We start from the raw sequence: 17,796 nt of genomic DNA on the forward strand, positions 1-17,796 counted from the left end.
CTACTGGAGAAGTTTTTGGATGTGCATAGGGATTTGAGTCTTAGAAGATCCCATTCATCTATGTTATCTTCTCCTGGTTGTAGGTCAGAATGAAGCATCTTGACCCCTTTGGGTGTTGGAGAGAAGAATCGGTACTTAGCACATAAACATCAGTTAAAATTCAGCATCCTTGGTGATAAAGGTGATTTTGTACAGTGTACAAGTTGAAGCAACAACATTTAGACTATTTTTATGGAACATGAAGCCCCAATAGGCCCATAATCCCACTGCCCTTAGTTAATACCACTGTTGTTGTATGCTGTCCAGTCAGAACCAACCCCTAGCTGACCCTCCACAGGGTTTTCAGAGGAAGTTAATCAGGTGGGACGGGATTGCCCATCCTTCTCCTGGTGGCCTAGTGATAAGAAGCAGCACTCCAGTCCCAAAGGCACCTGGTTCGAGGACACCAGCTGCTCCATGGGAGAAAGATGGGCACTCTCTTCCTGTATGATTCACTCTCTCTCACAACCGCCAGAGGGTCAGCCATGGGTCAGATCCGACTTTGCAGTCCACAAGGACAACATCAGCACTGTATTTTCATTTTTGTATGTTTCTTTCTCTGTTCCTCCTCCTCTGGGGTGTATGCACCTCATGACATCCCAGTTGTGTGTGTGTGTGTACCACTTTGCATTGTTGTAGACCTGCATACTTGCCAGCTGTCTTCCAGGAGTATCAGGAGAAGCTTAACAGATTTAAGCTGGAGTCAGGAGAGGAGATGTTTTTTAAAACTAATTTATGAGAACCACTCTCATTTTCTGTGTTCTTGGTTTTTTTTTTCAGTTAGATTGTTAGAATTTACTTTTACTTCAGCCCCACGGAACAGCAGTACCCAGAGGATTAGATATTGGAAGAAACCAAGCCAGGGTTAACATAGATCAGGTAATTGGCGATTCAGGGACCAAACTCCTGTGAAAGCCAAAGTCATACTTCCGCTCTAATTTAACTTTGTGGTCACGGGTGTATCATTGTAGTTTGAAAGCTAATGCACCCTCATCGTGGCCACAGATTTGACTAAACCACAGCAGATTTTTTCACATTTTCCCTTTTTTCTTGGGATGTGCCATGTACAGTAGCTCAACACATCCCCCTTGTCTTTCTCTCCATGTTGTGACTGCAAAGACGTGGGCTTCCAGAGGGTAGAGGAGAAACGGGTACATAACAAAGTGTTGTCTACTTCCACGTTCTTTGCAGGTACAGTTCAGTGATGGCAACTTCTACTTCCTGTGTTTTCCACAATCACTCTTATAAAAATATACTTTCCTAAACAAGAATTTCTGAACATATAGAGCCAAGAATGGTGGAATTTCTTTTTTTATAGCAGTACTCCTATTAAAAAAAAAAACACCCCAAAACCAGAAAACAAAACCAAAAACGTTTTGAAGTACCCTTTTTTTGAATTACCGTCTGAATAAGCTCCAGGCCACAGAAGACAAAAGATCTGCCCCATCCAGGCCACATCTCAGTTTTGCTTTCTGCTCTTTCTAGATCCTGTAGCCATGCTCAGAGCAGGTGGGTTTGCCTCAGCTGAACAAAGGTGGTGGTGGTGCCAATGAAGCAGGAACTTCTAAGGCCATACAAATATTTGTATGTTAAAGTCAACAGAGAGTGAGAGTGGGGGGGGGAGGGGGAGAGGGAGGAGGAAGAGAGAGACATACCTTTGTCTCTTACCTGGCTGTCCCTAAACCGCCAGGCCAGCAGGATGGCTTCTAACAAGATCATGCTATGAAGTGATGTCACACGGTTGACTGATGCCTGTGCTTGAAAGGCCCTCGTGTTTGTGTTCTTTCTTGGCCCTCTGACCTGGAATGGGGGCTCAGTGATTTCGTGGGAGACTGTGATTATGGCCTGTAGGGAGTTGTGCTGCTAATCCGAAGACCGAGCTCCTTGGTTTGAGACCACCAGCAGCGCTGGGGGATAGAGATAGGCAGTCTCCTCCCTTGGGATTCACAGCCTTGGAAAACCCGTGGAGGGTCAGCTGTGACTCAGAACTGACTCAGCGGCAGTGAGCTTGAGTTTCTAAACTCACCACTGCTTCACAGGAGATAGATGGACAGGCTCCTCACATGTGATTTACAGCCTCTGAGCACCTGCTGGAGGGTCAGCTATGAGCCCATCCTGACTCAGGCAACGAGAGAGAGAGTGTTGTTAAGGAAACTTGGTGACGTAATGTATTAGGAGTTGGGCTGCTAGTCGACATTTTGGTCCAAACCTTCCAGCAACAAAGGGCGTGGCTTTTTCCTGGAAAGATTTACCACCTCAGAAACTCAACTGAGGGCCACCATGCTTTAGAACCAACTCTATGGCAGTGATAAGGTCTTCGCATCATGAGGGATGGAGAAAAGATTGAAACTGTCAACAACTTCATCTCACTTTGGTACCAGCAGTCAGGAAATCAAGAGATGTATTGCATTGGGCAAGTCTGCAGTTAGAGACCTCTCCAAATTTTTGAGGAATAATAATGTCACTTGAGGACTAAGGTGCGTCTGATTCAGGCTGTGGTTTTCTGATCACTCGCTATGTATCTGAGAGTTGGACAGTGAATATGGATGACAGAAGAACAATTGATGCCTTTGAGCTATGGTGTTGAAGAGCACCGATCTTTCCATGGACAGCCAAGAGAACAAACAGATATGTCTTGGAGAGAGTGCAGCCGGAATGCTTTTTGGAGGCAAGAATGATGAGACTTCACTTCACATAGTTTGGACATGTTGTTTTGAGGGGCTCTTCCTTGGAGAGGGACATGATGCTCGGAAAAATAGAGAGTCAGTGAAGAGAAGGGAGGCCCTCCCTTGACCAGGTGGATTGACACGGTAACTGCGGCAACGGGCTCCAATGTGTCAGGAATTGTGACGATAGCATAGGATAATACGGTTCAGATCTGTTGTTCACGGGGTCGTTATGAGTTGTGCTCGACTTGACGTCACCAAACAATAGCAGCAGTTGCTGTGGGCTTTGGTCTGAGTGTTTATTGGTGGAACTCAACAGCTGGCACTGTGTTCTCCCTACTTCTCTTGTCCTCCTTGCTCTCCTCCTTCTGAAGTGGGAAGCCTTTGTCCTGCATTTGGGGGACTTACTATACGGTAGGCAGCTATGGAGGCTTAAAATGTGGGAGATTGGATCAGAATTGTTTAGAAGGCGCATTAGTTAGGGTCTTAGTTACAGCAAATGGATGTAGTCTAAACATTAAGGGATTTCTTAGAGGATTTTACAGTATTGCCAGAGAGAACCAAGCTTGCATGTTTACATGTCCAAGAGCAACTGTGCTTAGAGAAGTGGCCAGTGGCACCCTGATTCGAATGGAAACCTCTCTTCTGCTGAGTGCTGGTGGTGCTAGAAGCAGAACCCCAACCCTCTGCCACAGCTGCTCCCAGGAATTGAATGGCCTCACCACCGTCTTAGTAGAATTCTGCCCGATCTCCCGGTGGTCTCCTACTGCCTCCAGGGGTCCCTCTGCCTTGTAAATCTTTCGTAAGTGTGCGTGCTTGGATAAATCCAGCAGCAAGGGAGCCAGTAAAATGCCCTCATTGGCTTGCTCATCTCTGTAGACCAGAAAGGGGGCCAGAAAGCTGTTGAATGGGGAAGGATGAAGCACACTTGTTTCTAGTGGGCTCTGTGTGTGTGTGGTTATGGTTCACCCCCTTGTGAATTGATTCTGTTTGCAATCAAGGGAATAGAGGACTAAATGTTAGAGGCTCCTGAGGGGCTGCTTGGAGAATTGAGGTGAGCGCAGCACCAAGGTCAGTGCTTATACTGGGAGACTGCCCCCCCTGTCTGAGGCCTCACTGAGGAGAACCTGGGTGCTTCTCTGTGCCCACGCCCTCATCACATTCTTAGTAAGAGAAAAGTGCCAGACTCATAATGTTGTTGTTATGTGCTGTCAAGTCACCTGTGACTCATAGCGACCCTGTGAACAACAGCCCTAAGCCCTGCTCTATCCCGTGCCAGCCTTATTGTCTCTGACACACCTACACCCATTGCCTCATAGCTGAATCAATCCATCTCATCGAGAATCTTCTCTTTTGTCCTATCCCTCCAACCTCCCATATAATACTGCTGCTCATTTACTTAAAAATGCATTTTGAAGAGAGCTCTGGTGGCCTAGTGGCAAGAAGCTGCACTGCAATCCCAGAGGTGTGTGGTTCAAATCCACCAGATGCTCTGCTGGCGAAGGAGGGGCAATCTTTTCCTGTACCCGTCAGATCTGATTTGATGGTTGTTATTGCTAAGTGCCGTGGAGTCGCAGGCGACTCATAGCGACCCTATGAAGGAGAGTCCTCAATGCTTGGGTGCCTTTCATCCTCTCTGCAGGTTCATAGGGTTCCCGGAGGCAAGCTATGATGGAAGTGGATGCCACTCCTCATTCCAAGATTTGATGGTACATACACACACACAAAATAATAAAAGAAATTTAAAAAAAACCACAATGCATTTTGAGACTGGAAAAACTGTTCTCAGATTCCAGCTGGGCTTTATACTCCCTGTGTAAGCATGGCTGAGTTCCTGCACCTCTCTGAATTTGTCGGTTTATCCGTAAATGGTGCTGTACCTGTCTTGCAGGGCGTTGTGAGCATAAAGCAAGATACTCCATGACTCTCTCCACAGGCCTGTGACGTGTAAGCGAGAACTCATTGCTGTCGAGTCAGAGGTGACTCGGCGGATCCACCAGTGGGTTTTCACAATTGTGCACTTAACGCAGTATGCCCATCACCTGGATCCTACAATTAGTATTTTATTACTTGCCTTATCAAATAGCTATTAATTTATCAATCTATTTTGTTTCCTTATGTATTTCAAAGCAAATTATAGACACCTGTATAGTTCCCTGTGACTATGTCAGCAAGCATATATCATTAACTAGAGCTCAAAAATGGTTTTTCCTCTTGATAAAAAAAAAAAGAAAATTCACAGTAGGATGCAGAAATCTTAAATGTGCACTGCCTGGGTTTTGACAGATGCAAGGCCTGTGCTTCCCAAAACCTTACAGAGGTAGAGTATTACCCCCTCCCCAGGAAGTTCCCCGTGTTCCCTCCCTCCCAGGCAGTTGACATTCTGATTTTTGCCTCTGCTGCAGCTTCCCTTTGCCTCTTCTGGAATTTCACATAAATGGAACCGCACAGCAGATATGCGTTGGGCCAGGCTGCTTCTAGTCAACGTAACGTTTTAAGTGTCATCTGTGTGGTCATGTCTGCCAGGAAAGCGTTCATTTTTATTGCTGAGAAGGCTGGCTTTCTAAGTAGGCCGGCCTGCTTCAGGGAGAAAGAATCACCAGTCCTCATGGAACTTGCAGGCTGCTGCTTCCTTCGCCTCTCTGAGCCAGTGTTACCAACATACAGAGACTCTCTGTCAACTGTTAACCTTACAGAGGGGTGGGAATGCCGTCGAGTCGACTATGACTCATAGCTGACTCTGAACAATGGATGTGAACTTGGCCCTATCCTGTACCATTCTTAACATCTCTGTTACACACGTGAGTCCATTCTTACAGTATGTGCCAGTCCATCTTATTGGGTCTTCCTCTCCAATTGACCCTCTGCCTTTCAGAGGTCACTGAATTCAACCCCCTTCCTGTTTTAGGACATTTTGGGCAGGACAGCCAGCATTACATCTCCTTTTCTCTTTCCTTCTGGTACCAGCCTTCATGAGAATCCATGTCCAAGAAGATGAAGAAAAGGAAGCTCTGGTGGCCTAGTTGATAGGGACTTGCACTGACAACCCCATGGCAAGTGGTTCGAATCTGCCAGCTACCCTGCTGGAGAATAATGGGCAGTCGGTCGCCTGTGCGATGTGCAGAAGGAGTGGCCCAGAGTATGGGCATCTCACATCTTTTTTCAGATCCTTTTTTGTTTTATGGTGAAAAATAGGATGAACTCAACCTTATCATTGGGTATTTAGTTATGCTGGGCACATGCGGAAAAATTATAGGGCCAATCTGCTGTAACAGCTGGAGCTAGGGAAAAGGTCTTAATTAGCTTTTTGGTTAAGGATTTAGCCAGACTCTGAAACTTAGGGAAGTTATGAAACTCTGAAAGCTTAACTATGATGGAAACAGGTCTTGCTGTCTCTGTTCCCTTTTCCTTGCCTGCCCCCCCATCCTCGTTCTCCTCTTTTACACCCCCCACACACCCATCCCCCTGCGTTTTGAGTGTATTTATGTGTACTGCCTTCCCTGAAAGTGTGTTGCTGTGTGATGTTGGGTTCGCTCTGACAACGTAGCTCATGCGGCAGAGGGGACTACTCCTGTAGGATTTGATGCGCTGTAATCTCTGTGGAGCTCTGGTGATGTAGTCAAACCGTGATTGTGTGCTGTGAACCCAGAGTCTGAATCTCTCTGGCGGACTGAATCCCCCAGTGGTTCTGAGAAGAAAGATGAGCAGTTTCTTTGTGTGTGATTTACAGCCTCGGGAGGCCAATGGAGGGTCAACTAGGGTCTGTTTGACTCAGCAGATTCTTGAGTAGAGCCGTTAGAGCCAGTAGAGCCATTCAGTGGGCTCAAACCACCAACCAACCTTTTGGTTGGCAGCAAGGCTTTTACTTTACCCGGGTTGTCTGTGTGTAGTTTAGGTGGATCTTTTTGAAGTTGATTCTAATGTTTGAAGAGGAGAAGGAAGGGCATTGATAAGAGGACCCCTGTTTGGAAATGGTGGGTAGAGTATTGAAAGGGTATTTCCTCACTGGTGTAAAATTCTTGCTCCCTTGGATGGCAAGGTGCTTGGCTTCCATTGCATCATTGTTTACCCCTGTATAAAATAGATGGATAATCACTTGATTGTCAGTCATTGCTGTGGGGTCAAAAGCAACTTGGAGCTGACCCTCTGGCAGGTTTTCAGAGGTGGTAAATCGTGTGGGAGGAGATTGCATGTCTTTCTCCTCAGGAGCAGTTGGTGGATTTGAACTGTCTGCCTTTGAATGGGCGGTGCACCTCCTTGCCCACTACGCCACTGGAACATCTTGGTAGGACAGTGTCTTTATATATAGCTGACTAAACTGGCGCCGGGGTAGAAGCTCTAAGATAGGCCAGTCTGACTGCAGCGGCCAGGTTCTCCCCATTTTCTGTTTTCTCTCTGATCTCTCTGTGTGCTGGCGTTCACGGAGGGATCCATACTTGGTTCACCTGTCAGATGCTTCGCATCTGCCAGGCACAGACACGGTGGGGGTACTGCAGGCGGAACCCCTGGCCTAAGGGAGTAGACAGGCTAGGTAGGAGAGTGGGGACAGGGAGGGTGCCTGGTCCTTTGTCGAGGGACCAGGGCTCTGTGAGGGGATGAAGGGAGGTGTGGAGTCTCAATGTGGTGGAAGGGCACACATTAGAGAGGAAGGGCCACCTAGTTAAGGCGTGGAGGTGTCAAGGAGCAAGCTCTGTGTGGGAACTTCCAGCTCAAAGGTTGAAAGCCAGAGAGCAGAGAGGAGAGAGGAGAGAGGAAAGGGGAGAGGGGAGGGGAGATAGGGGAGAGGGGAGAAGGGAGAGGGGAGAGGGGGGAGCTGGGGCTAATCAGCACCTGTCTGGATGTGCTTCACTGAAGAAAAGCCTGCCCAGCCCCCCAACCTGCTTGGTTTTCCACACTCAATATTGGGATCCTATATTTGCATTTGTGAAAATACAACAAAATGCTTTATATAGGATTTCTAGAAATCACACATTTCGTTGAATTGGAAAGGATTTCCCCCCACTTTTGTGTTTAATATGACCATATGTTAGGAAGCTATGAATGGAACTGACTTTAGAGCTAAGAAATCTTTAATTAAAAAAAAACCACAAAACACCCACAAACTCCCCCCATTTCCAAGCATTTATGTAAGACAGACCAGAAGAAACTTATAATTCGTCCTTTCTTTGTGATTTTAGAAATATTATCTAGACAAATATTTTAAATAATAAATTATCTCAGTAATGCATTATTTGGTTTTTCTAGTTTTGCATGTTTTAAAAAAGATCTTGGTTGTCATTTTATGCAGCCAACATTATTTTTTATGGTTCTAACATTTACCCCTGTTATGTTTGGTTTACGGCTCCTTGTTTTTAATGTCTTAGGTCGTTTCCTGTGTGACTGTGGCAATTATTTATGCTGGAGATGAACATGCATGTTCTTCATGCTTTACTCCAATTACCAGTATAGCTTGCATGCTTGCACATGTTCCCTGGTGCACAAGTGTGACAATTTCTCCACCATATCAATGTCGAAGTGCAATTGTTGGGTTTTAGGCTGTCTGCATGCTCGCCTGAGTTGATGCCTTTGAGCTGTGGTGCTGGAGAAGAGTATTGAATTCGTCCTGGAGAGGGTGAAGCCAGGCTGCTCCTTGGAGGCAAGGATTCTGAAGCTCTGTCTGACATACTTTGGGCATGTTGCAAGGAGGGATCAGTCCTTGGAGAGGGACATCATGCTTGGGAGGGTGGAGGGACGGAGCAGGAGGGGAAGACCCTTGATGAGATGGATTGATTGAGTTATGGGGTAATGTGGGTAGGTGTGTCAGAGACATTTAGATTAGCAAAGAATAGAGCAGGGTTTAGGGCTGCTGTACATAGGGTCGCTGTGAATCGCAGGTGACTCAATGGCCCATAACAACAACAACACCACCACCATCACCACCACCACCACCAACACCAATACTGTTTTCACTAGTTTAATGTCTGCTCAACCCAAATTCACAGCTGTCGAGTTGATTCTGACTCCCCAGGACCGTCCATCTGTGGCTGTAAATCCTAGTGGGAGGAGACTGCCTCTTATTTTTTGCCATGGAGCAACTCATGGGTTTGCACTGCTGACTTTTAGCCTCACACTTGACCCACTACGTCGCCAGAACCCCAACCCCAACCCCACTTGTACAGAGCCATCTCTTTATTGGATTTCTGAGGGTGTAAATCTTTATATGGGGCAAAAGACTGCCCATATTTCTTTTGTGGGTCCCCTATTGGCTTTGAACTGCCAACCTTTCAGTTATCAGCCCAATATGTGATGCACTTACCCCAAGGCCACTTCGGTGCCTATCAGTAGAGTATGAATGCCCCCATTTCCTAGTGCTTAATTTTGGGGACGTGATCTTTTGTCAAGTTAATCTATAGAAATAGTGTATCTTAATTTTTTTTTCTTCCTTTCTTTGTGAATTTTCCACTTTGTCTTTTGCCCCATTGTATTTATCTATTGAGTTATCTTTTTCACATTGATTTGTGAGAAGAGTTCCTTGTATTTTGGATGAGATCAATTAATACATTAACAAGGGCAATGGGGGTTGGTGTGTCGGAGTTAGTGAGACTGGCTCAGGACAGGGAAGGGTTCAGAGCTGCTGTACGTAGGTAGGGTCGCTATACATTGCAAGCGACTCAATGACACATAACAATAACATACTATATGACAGGTTTGGAAGCACAAGTGGCATCCACTTCCTAAATAACGTGCCTCTGGAAAGTCTGTGAACTTTGATAAATGTCGATAGTTGTAGAGGGGCTTCAGGCCTTTTGTTCATAGGGTCGCTATGAGTCGTGCTCAACTCCAAGTCAACAGCAACAACATCTTTTGTTAGTTATCTGTACTGTACATATCTTTCCTTAGTTTGTAGTTTATCTTTGCTTTATTTGTGATGACTTTGAAATTATGTTTTCTTGTTTTTTTTTAATTGAGATTTTAATCAAAGTTTATAGAGAACTTGGATTTCCATCCAATCACTGTTAACACATTTTCCTCCCTGCTCACCCCTCCCCTCAGAAAATTCCTACTTTTTTCATATTGTCCTGCCCCATGCCACTTCACGGCCACTGGTGTGCTTGAGTCCATCCTGCCCTGTGCTGCCCTCATGGCCATCAGTGTGCTGAGTCCGTTGTTACAGCCAGGCAGCCTCCCAGTTTATTGAGTCATCTTTTTTGCTGACCTTCTACCAAGCATAATGTCTTTTTGCAGACACTAGCCTCTATGATACAACGTGCTCAAAGTATATGACATGGAGTTTAGCCCTCTTTCAAAGAAAGATTTGGGCTGCACGTCTTACGAGGCAGATCAACTTGTTGTGTTTTCTCGACAGTCTATCTATCATACGCTCAGTCTTCTTCAAGTATCACAGTTCAAAGGCACCAGTCTATCTTTGGTCGTTGTTAGTCATTGACCAGCTTTCTTTTCAGGGGGCAACTGAAGAGGCACTTTACTTAGAAACCAACCTGGACCAATATCCCACTCTTGAAGCCCTCCAACTTTGTACTATCAGAACCTTGATCTGCACATACAATTAGAGAGTAAATGATAATTTATGAGTTAACTGATTTGAGACTTGTTCATTTATCTTGACCTGGCTTAGGGTGCATGGATTTCTCTATCTTACTAAATATATACTTCCCCATCCTCAGATTAATCAGATGGTATTTTTTTAAGGGTTTCAAATGTACTTTTATTTCTTCAATAATGTCTTATTTTAATGAATATGTAGTGCTTTTCCTTGACATCAATTATAAGTTGGTTTTGAAACAATTCAATATTATACCACTAGCTGATTTGATTATTGATCTCTCCATTCCTTTGGGGTGACTCTGCCAACAGGGGACAAGTTCCATTCTATCCCAATTTGTGTTGCTGTGTAAGCCCACATAGCAACACAGAAAGTAGCTCCAATAGCTAAGACAGCATTACCATATTTGTCATGGAAATCAGGTACGCATTTCTGGTGGCTTTGTCTTACCATTATTTGCTTAATGCTTCGAACTTGAAGATGACTTACTACGGTTTTAGCTAAGAGAAACATCACGAAGAAGTAAACAGAACCCTGGTAACTGCTGCTGCTTCTTAGGAAAAAAATCCTGAAGAGTACCCTTTCAAAGACTCCTGGAAAACAAAATCAATCAGATGGTATTTTATTGTAAGGTTAATTCTGCTAGTTTGAATTTACTTTTTGCTGCTACCCATTGTCCTGTGTGTGTCCTCTGAAGACTTCAAGATCACTGCTAGGAACTCCAGCCATGATGCGAGGTGTCCCCCTGAAGTTAATTCCTGCTTGAATATCTAGGATAAGATGATATATGCTGCACCGATAACTTGCTTTGGGGATCTTTTCCAATTTCCTAGCCGTGCTTTAGTGGAAAGGAGAGGTGGAGAAATACTTCTAGGAAGATTAAAACTGCTTAGCAACACTCCTGGGGCGCATTGAGTGCACACAGTGAAAGCTGGGAAGTAAAACATGAAACTTTATAAAGTGAGCATAAAAGGCTCCATAAAAATGGGAAGAAAGTTGTTAGTTATATGGCCGAGGATGACTGGCCGTTTATTGCTCGACTGTGGTCCCAGAGGATCACGCCGAGGCTAGTGAGCTCCTGGGCAGGAAGGAGGCTGGAACTGCAGGCTCTGCTTTTAACAGGGAGCAATAAACCCAGCAAAGCCTGGGAAGTGGTGAGCCTTCATTCTGGCCTGTGAAATTACACCGCATGCCCAGGGCTTTTCCGAATGCTCAACCACCTTGTGGAGATGAGATTGTTAACCTTCTGCGCAGTTTCCAGGGAGGGAGAAATCTGGAAAGATTCATCGTGAATACGACCCTTTCTCCTCCTATATCTCTTATTCACGTGGAATGGACTCAAGAGCTGTGCTGCTGGGCCCTGCTCAGAGGCCCTTCAATGGACCAGTGCCCCCAAGCCTCACATGCTGCATGGTGGGCTTCTAACAGCTTACCTGTCCCTGTCTCTGCATGATTACTGGGTAGGAGCCTTCCACCTGGACATGACTGAGTCATACTCCGTCTCTACTATAGAGTGACCTGTATCTAATGACCGACTGAAGAAGAGGATGTAGATTCTGTCAGGAAGGACAAAATCAATGCAAAGCACACCGCAGAGTCCTCCGTGGGACCAAACTGAGACTAAGGCCTATCCCAGGCCACGTCGTTCCCTTTGTTGTACGGCTGTCCTCAGCTTTGCAAGCTTCTTCTGAGAGAACTCCCTCCTAAACTCATTTGCTTGAAGTTTCCATGTCATGAATTTTCCCTGCTTCTAGGGACTGTAAAAAAAGCCAGTGTGGCTGCTGCATTGTGTGACCTCCACAACGGAGAAGATTCACGACATCAACAGTGCAAAGCTGATTCCCATGAGGTCAGATATGTCTTCATGCTCTTACATCTACTTTTAGTAATTCTAACACCCCCTGTCTCCTCTCACGGCTCTCCCTGCTCTCTTATTGGGTCTGCTCAGCCATTGCAATGGCCACATAGAACCCAGATCATACTTGGGATTTATCAGGGAAGGTTGCAAACAGTGAGGACATCTTCTCAGCTTGCATGCAAGCCCTCTGACCCTCATCCTCCTGGTTCCGAGTCAGGGTTACACAGCTCTTTTACTCCTGCTGATTATGGCGTCTCAGTGCAGCCTTCCAGGAAGCCTGGGCTCAGCCTCTGAGCTCTGGTCCCTGGGAGCAGCTTTTCCACTCACCTCTGTCTCACACTGGTCTCTGGTTCTCTACCTTCCCTGCAGCAGGTACTGTGGCATGTAGATTTTGCATGTACCTTCCCTGCAGCAGGTACTGTGGCATGTAGATTTTGCACAGGACTTTCCCATCCACAAAGATGCATTATCTACTTCTTCCCTGATCATAGTGAGATTCTTATTTTCTGCCCTGGAACCTGCTTCGTTTAAGCCTGGTGGGATGGCAAAGTAGACCAGTTCCCTTGTTAGGAGTCTTCATACCCTGCTTGCAGGTTTCATTCAAAGGTTCTGTTTAACTTTTTATATTATTAGCAAGCCATATTCTCCCCTTGGTCGAGCCACAGACAGACCATATTTGTTTCGTTCTGCCCAGCGATGGCAACTGCAGCGACAGGGTCAAGTGTATCAGAGACGGTGAGGATGATTCAGGACAGAACAGGATTCAGGACTGTTGTTCACTGGGTTTCTGTGAGTTGTACTTGACTCAGTGGTGCCTAACGACAGCAGTTACCACCCAGCCATGTGGTAAAAGCAAACCTATTGCAGCACAAAGACCTGAGACGGTCTTTCTCGATTTTTCTTCTGTGACCTTCATGCTGTACTCTTTATGGATTGATGACTTTTCTGTCTTCTTAGGATTTTTTGTTTATTTCCATATTTGGAGATTTGGAGTTTTTGTACTGCTTATCTCTGGAAGTCTCTCCAACCTCCTAACATCATGACCTTCTCACATACAAGCTCATCCTTGTCCTAAGAATGTGTTCAGGAGAGGCAAAAAGGTGGTGTCTGCAGAGTTTGAGAGGGGTGGGAGATGACGTCTTTTTTTTTTTTTACAGTTTTAAAACTTTATTTGATAATCAGCTGTTAGTTTTCATCCACATTGATGGTCTGTAGATTTTGGAAAGTGGTGACAGGTACCCAGTGTGTACAGCTTGTTTGTGGAATCTTCATCCTCATCACGCTTTCTGGACAACAGTGCATGGATGTGGGATGGGACGTTCCTTATTCCTTTGGCCCCGACAGCTTTGTTAAGCCTGGTGTTGATGCGAACATCTGGTGTTCCACTCTTCTTCATGGCAAATTTCCAGATCCTCTTTAGTACCCGAGGAGCCCGCTTCTTAAATCCCACTCCATGGATGCGCGTGTGAATGTTGGTGGTGGACTCTGGTCACCACGTCGTTGATGGCAGGAACGGCCTTTTTTCTTCTCACCGCCCTTCTGTGCGGGGGCCATAGTGCCTGGACCAGGCTGGAAAGCGGGAGATGACTTCTGATGTTGGTGTGTGGTCTGGTAGACCCAGCGCAGCTCTATCCTCATGAGGAAGACTGCATTTACATTACTCATTCTCAGTGCTGCTTTTAAAGAGCTGAGTTGGGTATAGGACTCAATGCCTTAAAACTCAGAGCTCTGTGTGTGCTCCATCCACAAAGGAAGGAAAGAGATCCTGGTCATGCCAGTCCCATAACTTTTGCAGATGGTGCGTGATCTCCGTATCTCTCATCATTCACTCTCACCTCCGGATTATTTCTCTCCTTCTTGTCTTTTTTTGTGTCTTTGCTCCATGACTCTGAATCAATTGGCAGCATCAGTATGGATGAAATTGAGATAGTTCACAGTTTTAGTTTGCTTGGCTCCATAGTCAACACTCTTGGTCCCAGGAAATCACGAGATGAATTGTATTGGGGAAAAAAAGTCAGCTGTCAGGGACCTATCCAGAGTACTGAAGAGCAACGATGTCAGGCTGGAGACTGAGGTGCTATGTCTTTGCAAGAGGCTATAGTCTTCGCAGTTGCATGCTATGCATTGGAAAGCTGGACAATGACTAGGGATGACAGAAAGAGAATTGATGCCTTTGAGCTGTGGTGCTGGAGAAGAGTGTTGAATATACCATGGAGAACAAACAGGTTCATCCTGCAGAGGGTGAAGCCAGGCTACTCCTTGGAGTCAAGGATTCTGAAGCTTCGTCTGACATACTTTGGGCATGTTGCAAGGAGGGATCAGCCCTTGGAGAGGGACATCATGCTTGGGAGGGTGGAGGGACAGCGCAGGAGAGGAAGTCCCTCGATGAGATGGATTGATTCAGTGACTGGGGTTGTGGGAGTAAGTGTGAGGTTGGCACAGGATAGAGCAGGGTTTAGGGCTCTTGTACATCAAGTTGCAAGTGACTCAATGGCACATAACAACAACAAACATGGCTCTGCCACTTTGCAAGTAGCTAGAGCAACAATTTGGTTAATTAGTTCCATTCTCTCTAATTCAGGATCTAATTAGCCACTACTCTTTAACTGCCTCTTTATTCTGTTCTTCCTTGCTCTTTGCCTTTGTTCTGGAGTTTATCTGACAATCCGAAGGCAGGTAGTTCGAATCCACCAGGTACTCTGAGAAAGGAAGATGGGTAATCTCCGCCTGTGTGATTTATAGCCTCTGAAAACTTGATGGTCAGCTGTGAGTTGATTGTTACTTGATAGCTTAGAGTTGAGTTGTCCCCCCAGAATTTATTTAAGGCCACTCATTTTGTGATACTTTGTTATCTCAGTCCTGGAAAACTAGTACAAGTAGTTTCCAGTGTTATTTTTTTATTTTAAATAAAATAAGTAGAATTTTCATATCTCTGTTCCCAGTTTTAGTAGTTATTTTTGTGTCTGTAGTTTTAGTCAATACCTAATGTTGAAGGCTCTGTGCATTTAGTTATGTTTTTAAGTAATTTAGTCACAAAACATTCGAAGACATTTGCACAACAGCCATATTTGTATGCATGTCACGTTATTCATATTAGACCAGGGGTCACCAGTGCATATTCTTTGCAAGGCCTGGTCTAACCACAGACATGAGATGTCAGAAGAGCAGTACAAGCCAGATGGTCAGGGGCACTCACTGACCCCTGTCTAGAGATAGGGCCTTGCACACACATGTGGTTGACAGGGGCAGCTCGTACCTCGGCCTTTTTCTGCCATGTGGTGTGGTGAATGTGACCTCATGTTGTCAGAGGTGGATCTTTATAAGAAGATACCTTCCTTTTAGTTTTCATTTCTGAGAGTTAATATACATAACCTACTTTTTCATCTGAATGGATTTATTCAGATAATTTTATTTAAAACAATTAAATTCTTGTAAAATTTTATTGTAGTAAAATAGGAATAACGTACAATTTGCCTTATTTTAAATACTTAAGTGACATTAGTCTTACTATATTGTAAAGCCATAATGACTGTCTGTTGCTGTGAATGGGAACTTTGGTGACTTAGGGGATATGAAGTCCCACTGCTAACACAAAGGCAGATGGTTCAAATCCAGCAGCTGCTCTGCATGAGAAAGATAAGCGTTCGCCTCCTGTATGATTTACAGCCTCTGAAGAAACACTGCAGGGTCAGCCTTGAGTCGGTTCCATCTACCAGCCAACCAGCCATTGTTTTAAAAAGAGTGCAGACAGCGTGGGGGTGGCCACGTCCAACCTCCACCAACTCCATAAGAGGGAGGAGTCTCCATCAAGAACATCCACAACACAGACGCAGTTCAGATGTGCTCCCCAGGCTCCCAGACCTCCTTTTATCTAACACACACTCTCCCTCCCTCACTGCTCTGCTGTCCGCTCCCTTAATCTGTTGTAATGGCCACACAGACCTCACAGATCATACTCAGGATTATGAGGTTTATTGGGGAAAGTAACAGATTGGAAACAGGATCCAAGTCTTTAATCAGACCAACTTCTGAGGTGTACTCACAGGCCCTTGACCTTCAGTCTTGGGACTTAGGGTCAGTATTACGAAGCTCTCTTGCTCCTGCCAGTTGCGGCATTTTCTCCCAGTCCTCCAGGAAGCTTGGGCGATGGCCCCTCGCTCTGACTCTGTCAGACGGCAGTCTCTGGTCAGCTCCATCATACACTGGTATCTGCTTTGCCGCTCCTCCTCCTGCTGCCCTTATCTTGGTCCTGTTCTGAGTTGATCAGCAATTCCTGACCCAAATGGAGGTGAGCTGGACTCTCCACTTCTTCTTTCTTGCTGGTGATGAGATTCCTGTTTCCTCCTCTTAACCTTGCTCAGTTTTGATCTAGCAGGATGGCAAGACTGACTAATCCCCTCAGTAGCCAACACGTCCTGCCCAGTTTGGTGCCATCTTCACAATCTTTGTTATTGTCAGGTGCCACTGAGTCAAATACGATTCATATTGGCCCTGTGAACAACAGATGTGAACCGTGTCCTGTGCCCTCCTCACAACCTCTGACACACGGGAGCCTGTTGCTGCAGTTGCTGTGTCAGTCCACTTGGTTGAGGATCTTCCCCTCCTTCGCCATCCCTTCACCTTCCCAGATACGGTCTCTCTCTCCAGTGAACATCCTCTCCTAGCAACATGCCCGAAGTGAGACAAGGTTGCATCATCTTTGCCTCCAATAAGCACTCTGGTTGCACCTTGTCCAGGACCTGTCTGTTCTTTTTTCTAAATTTTATTATTTTTGTGTGAGTGTACCGTCAAATCAGATCTGACTGGTACAGGAGGAGATTGTCCCTCCTTCCCCGGCAGAGCATCTGGTGGATTCGAACTGTGCGCCTCTGGGATTGTAGTTGCAGCTCCTTGCCACTAGACCACCAGAGCTCCCCGACCTGCCTGTTCTTTTGGTGAGATACTCAGTGCTCTTCTCCAGTACCACAGCTCAAAGGCATCAATTCTTCTGTCATCCTTTTCCACTGTCCAGCTCTCATCTACCTAGCAAGTGACTGAAAAGACTGGCATGAATAAGGCATCCCTTAGTCCTCACACTAACATCATTGCTCCTCAATAATTCCAAGAGGTCCCTGACTGCAGACTTTCCCAGTCTTTCCTGGTTTCTCCAGTCTTTAAACCTGTGGCTATGGGCACTGTGGGCTTCTCTCTCCTTGAGGGTTTTCCTCTCCTTGGCTGATCCTCTGCTTTTCCAAACATGATGGCATTTTCCAAGTGCTGATTCCTCCTGGTAACATGCCCAAAGTGTATATGAGATGGAAGCTTAGTTACGTAGCGCTGCTACTGCAGAGATAAGGGAGGCCTGGTGGCCTAGTGGGTCAAACATTGCTGCCAACCCAAATGCAGGTGTTTTGAATCCATCAGCTGCTCTGCGATAAAAGATGGGCATTTTCCTCCTGTGTGATTTACAGCATCTGAAAATCATGAGTCGAACTTCTAACCGCAGTGGCATAGTGCAGACAACACAGCTGGGTGACTTTAAAAAACAGAAGTGCATTTTCTGACAATTTAAGAGGCCGGAGGTTGGAATTCAGGGTGCCAGGTCCAGGGGAAGGCTTTCTCCTCCTCTTGACTCTGGAGAGAGTATCTTGCCTGGATAATCTTCATATCTTTGACACCTCTGTCCCCCAATCTCTGGCAACTCCCTCGCT

The 17,796-nt window shown here is 45.7% G+C and overlaps 2 protein-coding genes across 3 annotated transcripts in view; one reads left to right on the forward strand and one right to left on the reverse strand.

The window, feature by feature from the left end:
• OSBPL10 (oxysterol binding protein-like 10) overlaps positions 1-17,796 on the forward strand; it is a 324,861-nt gene that overhangs the window by 36,741 nt on the left and 270,324 nt on the right. The gene's annotated exons all lie outside the window — the stretch shown is intronic.
• LOC102863802 (cytochrome c oxidase subunit 7B, mitochondrial-like) lies at positions 10,519-10,761 on the reverse strand. The gene has a single exon (XM_006890624.1). It carries the CDS (start codon positions 10,759-10,761, stop codon positions 10,519-10,521), a length of 243 nt encoding a protein of 80 aa, XP_006890686.1.

Source organism: Elephantulus edwardii, unplaced genomic scaffold (genome assembly GCF_000299155.1).
Source record: "Elephantulus edwardii isolate Elephantulus edwardi_28Jun2011 unplaced genomic scaffold, EleEdw1.0 scaffold00091, whole genome shotgun sequence".
Lineage (NCBI taxonomy): Eukaryota > Metazoa > Chordata > Mammalia > Macroscelidea > Macroscelididae > Elephantulus > Elephantulus edwardii.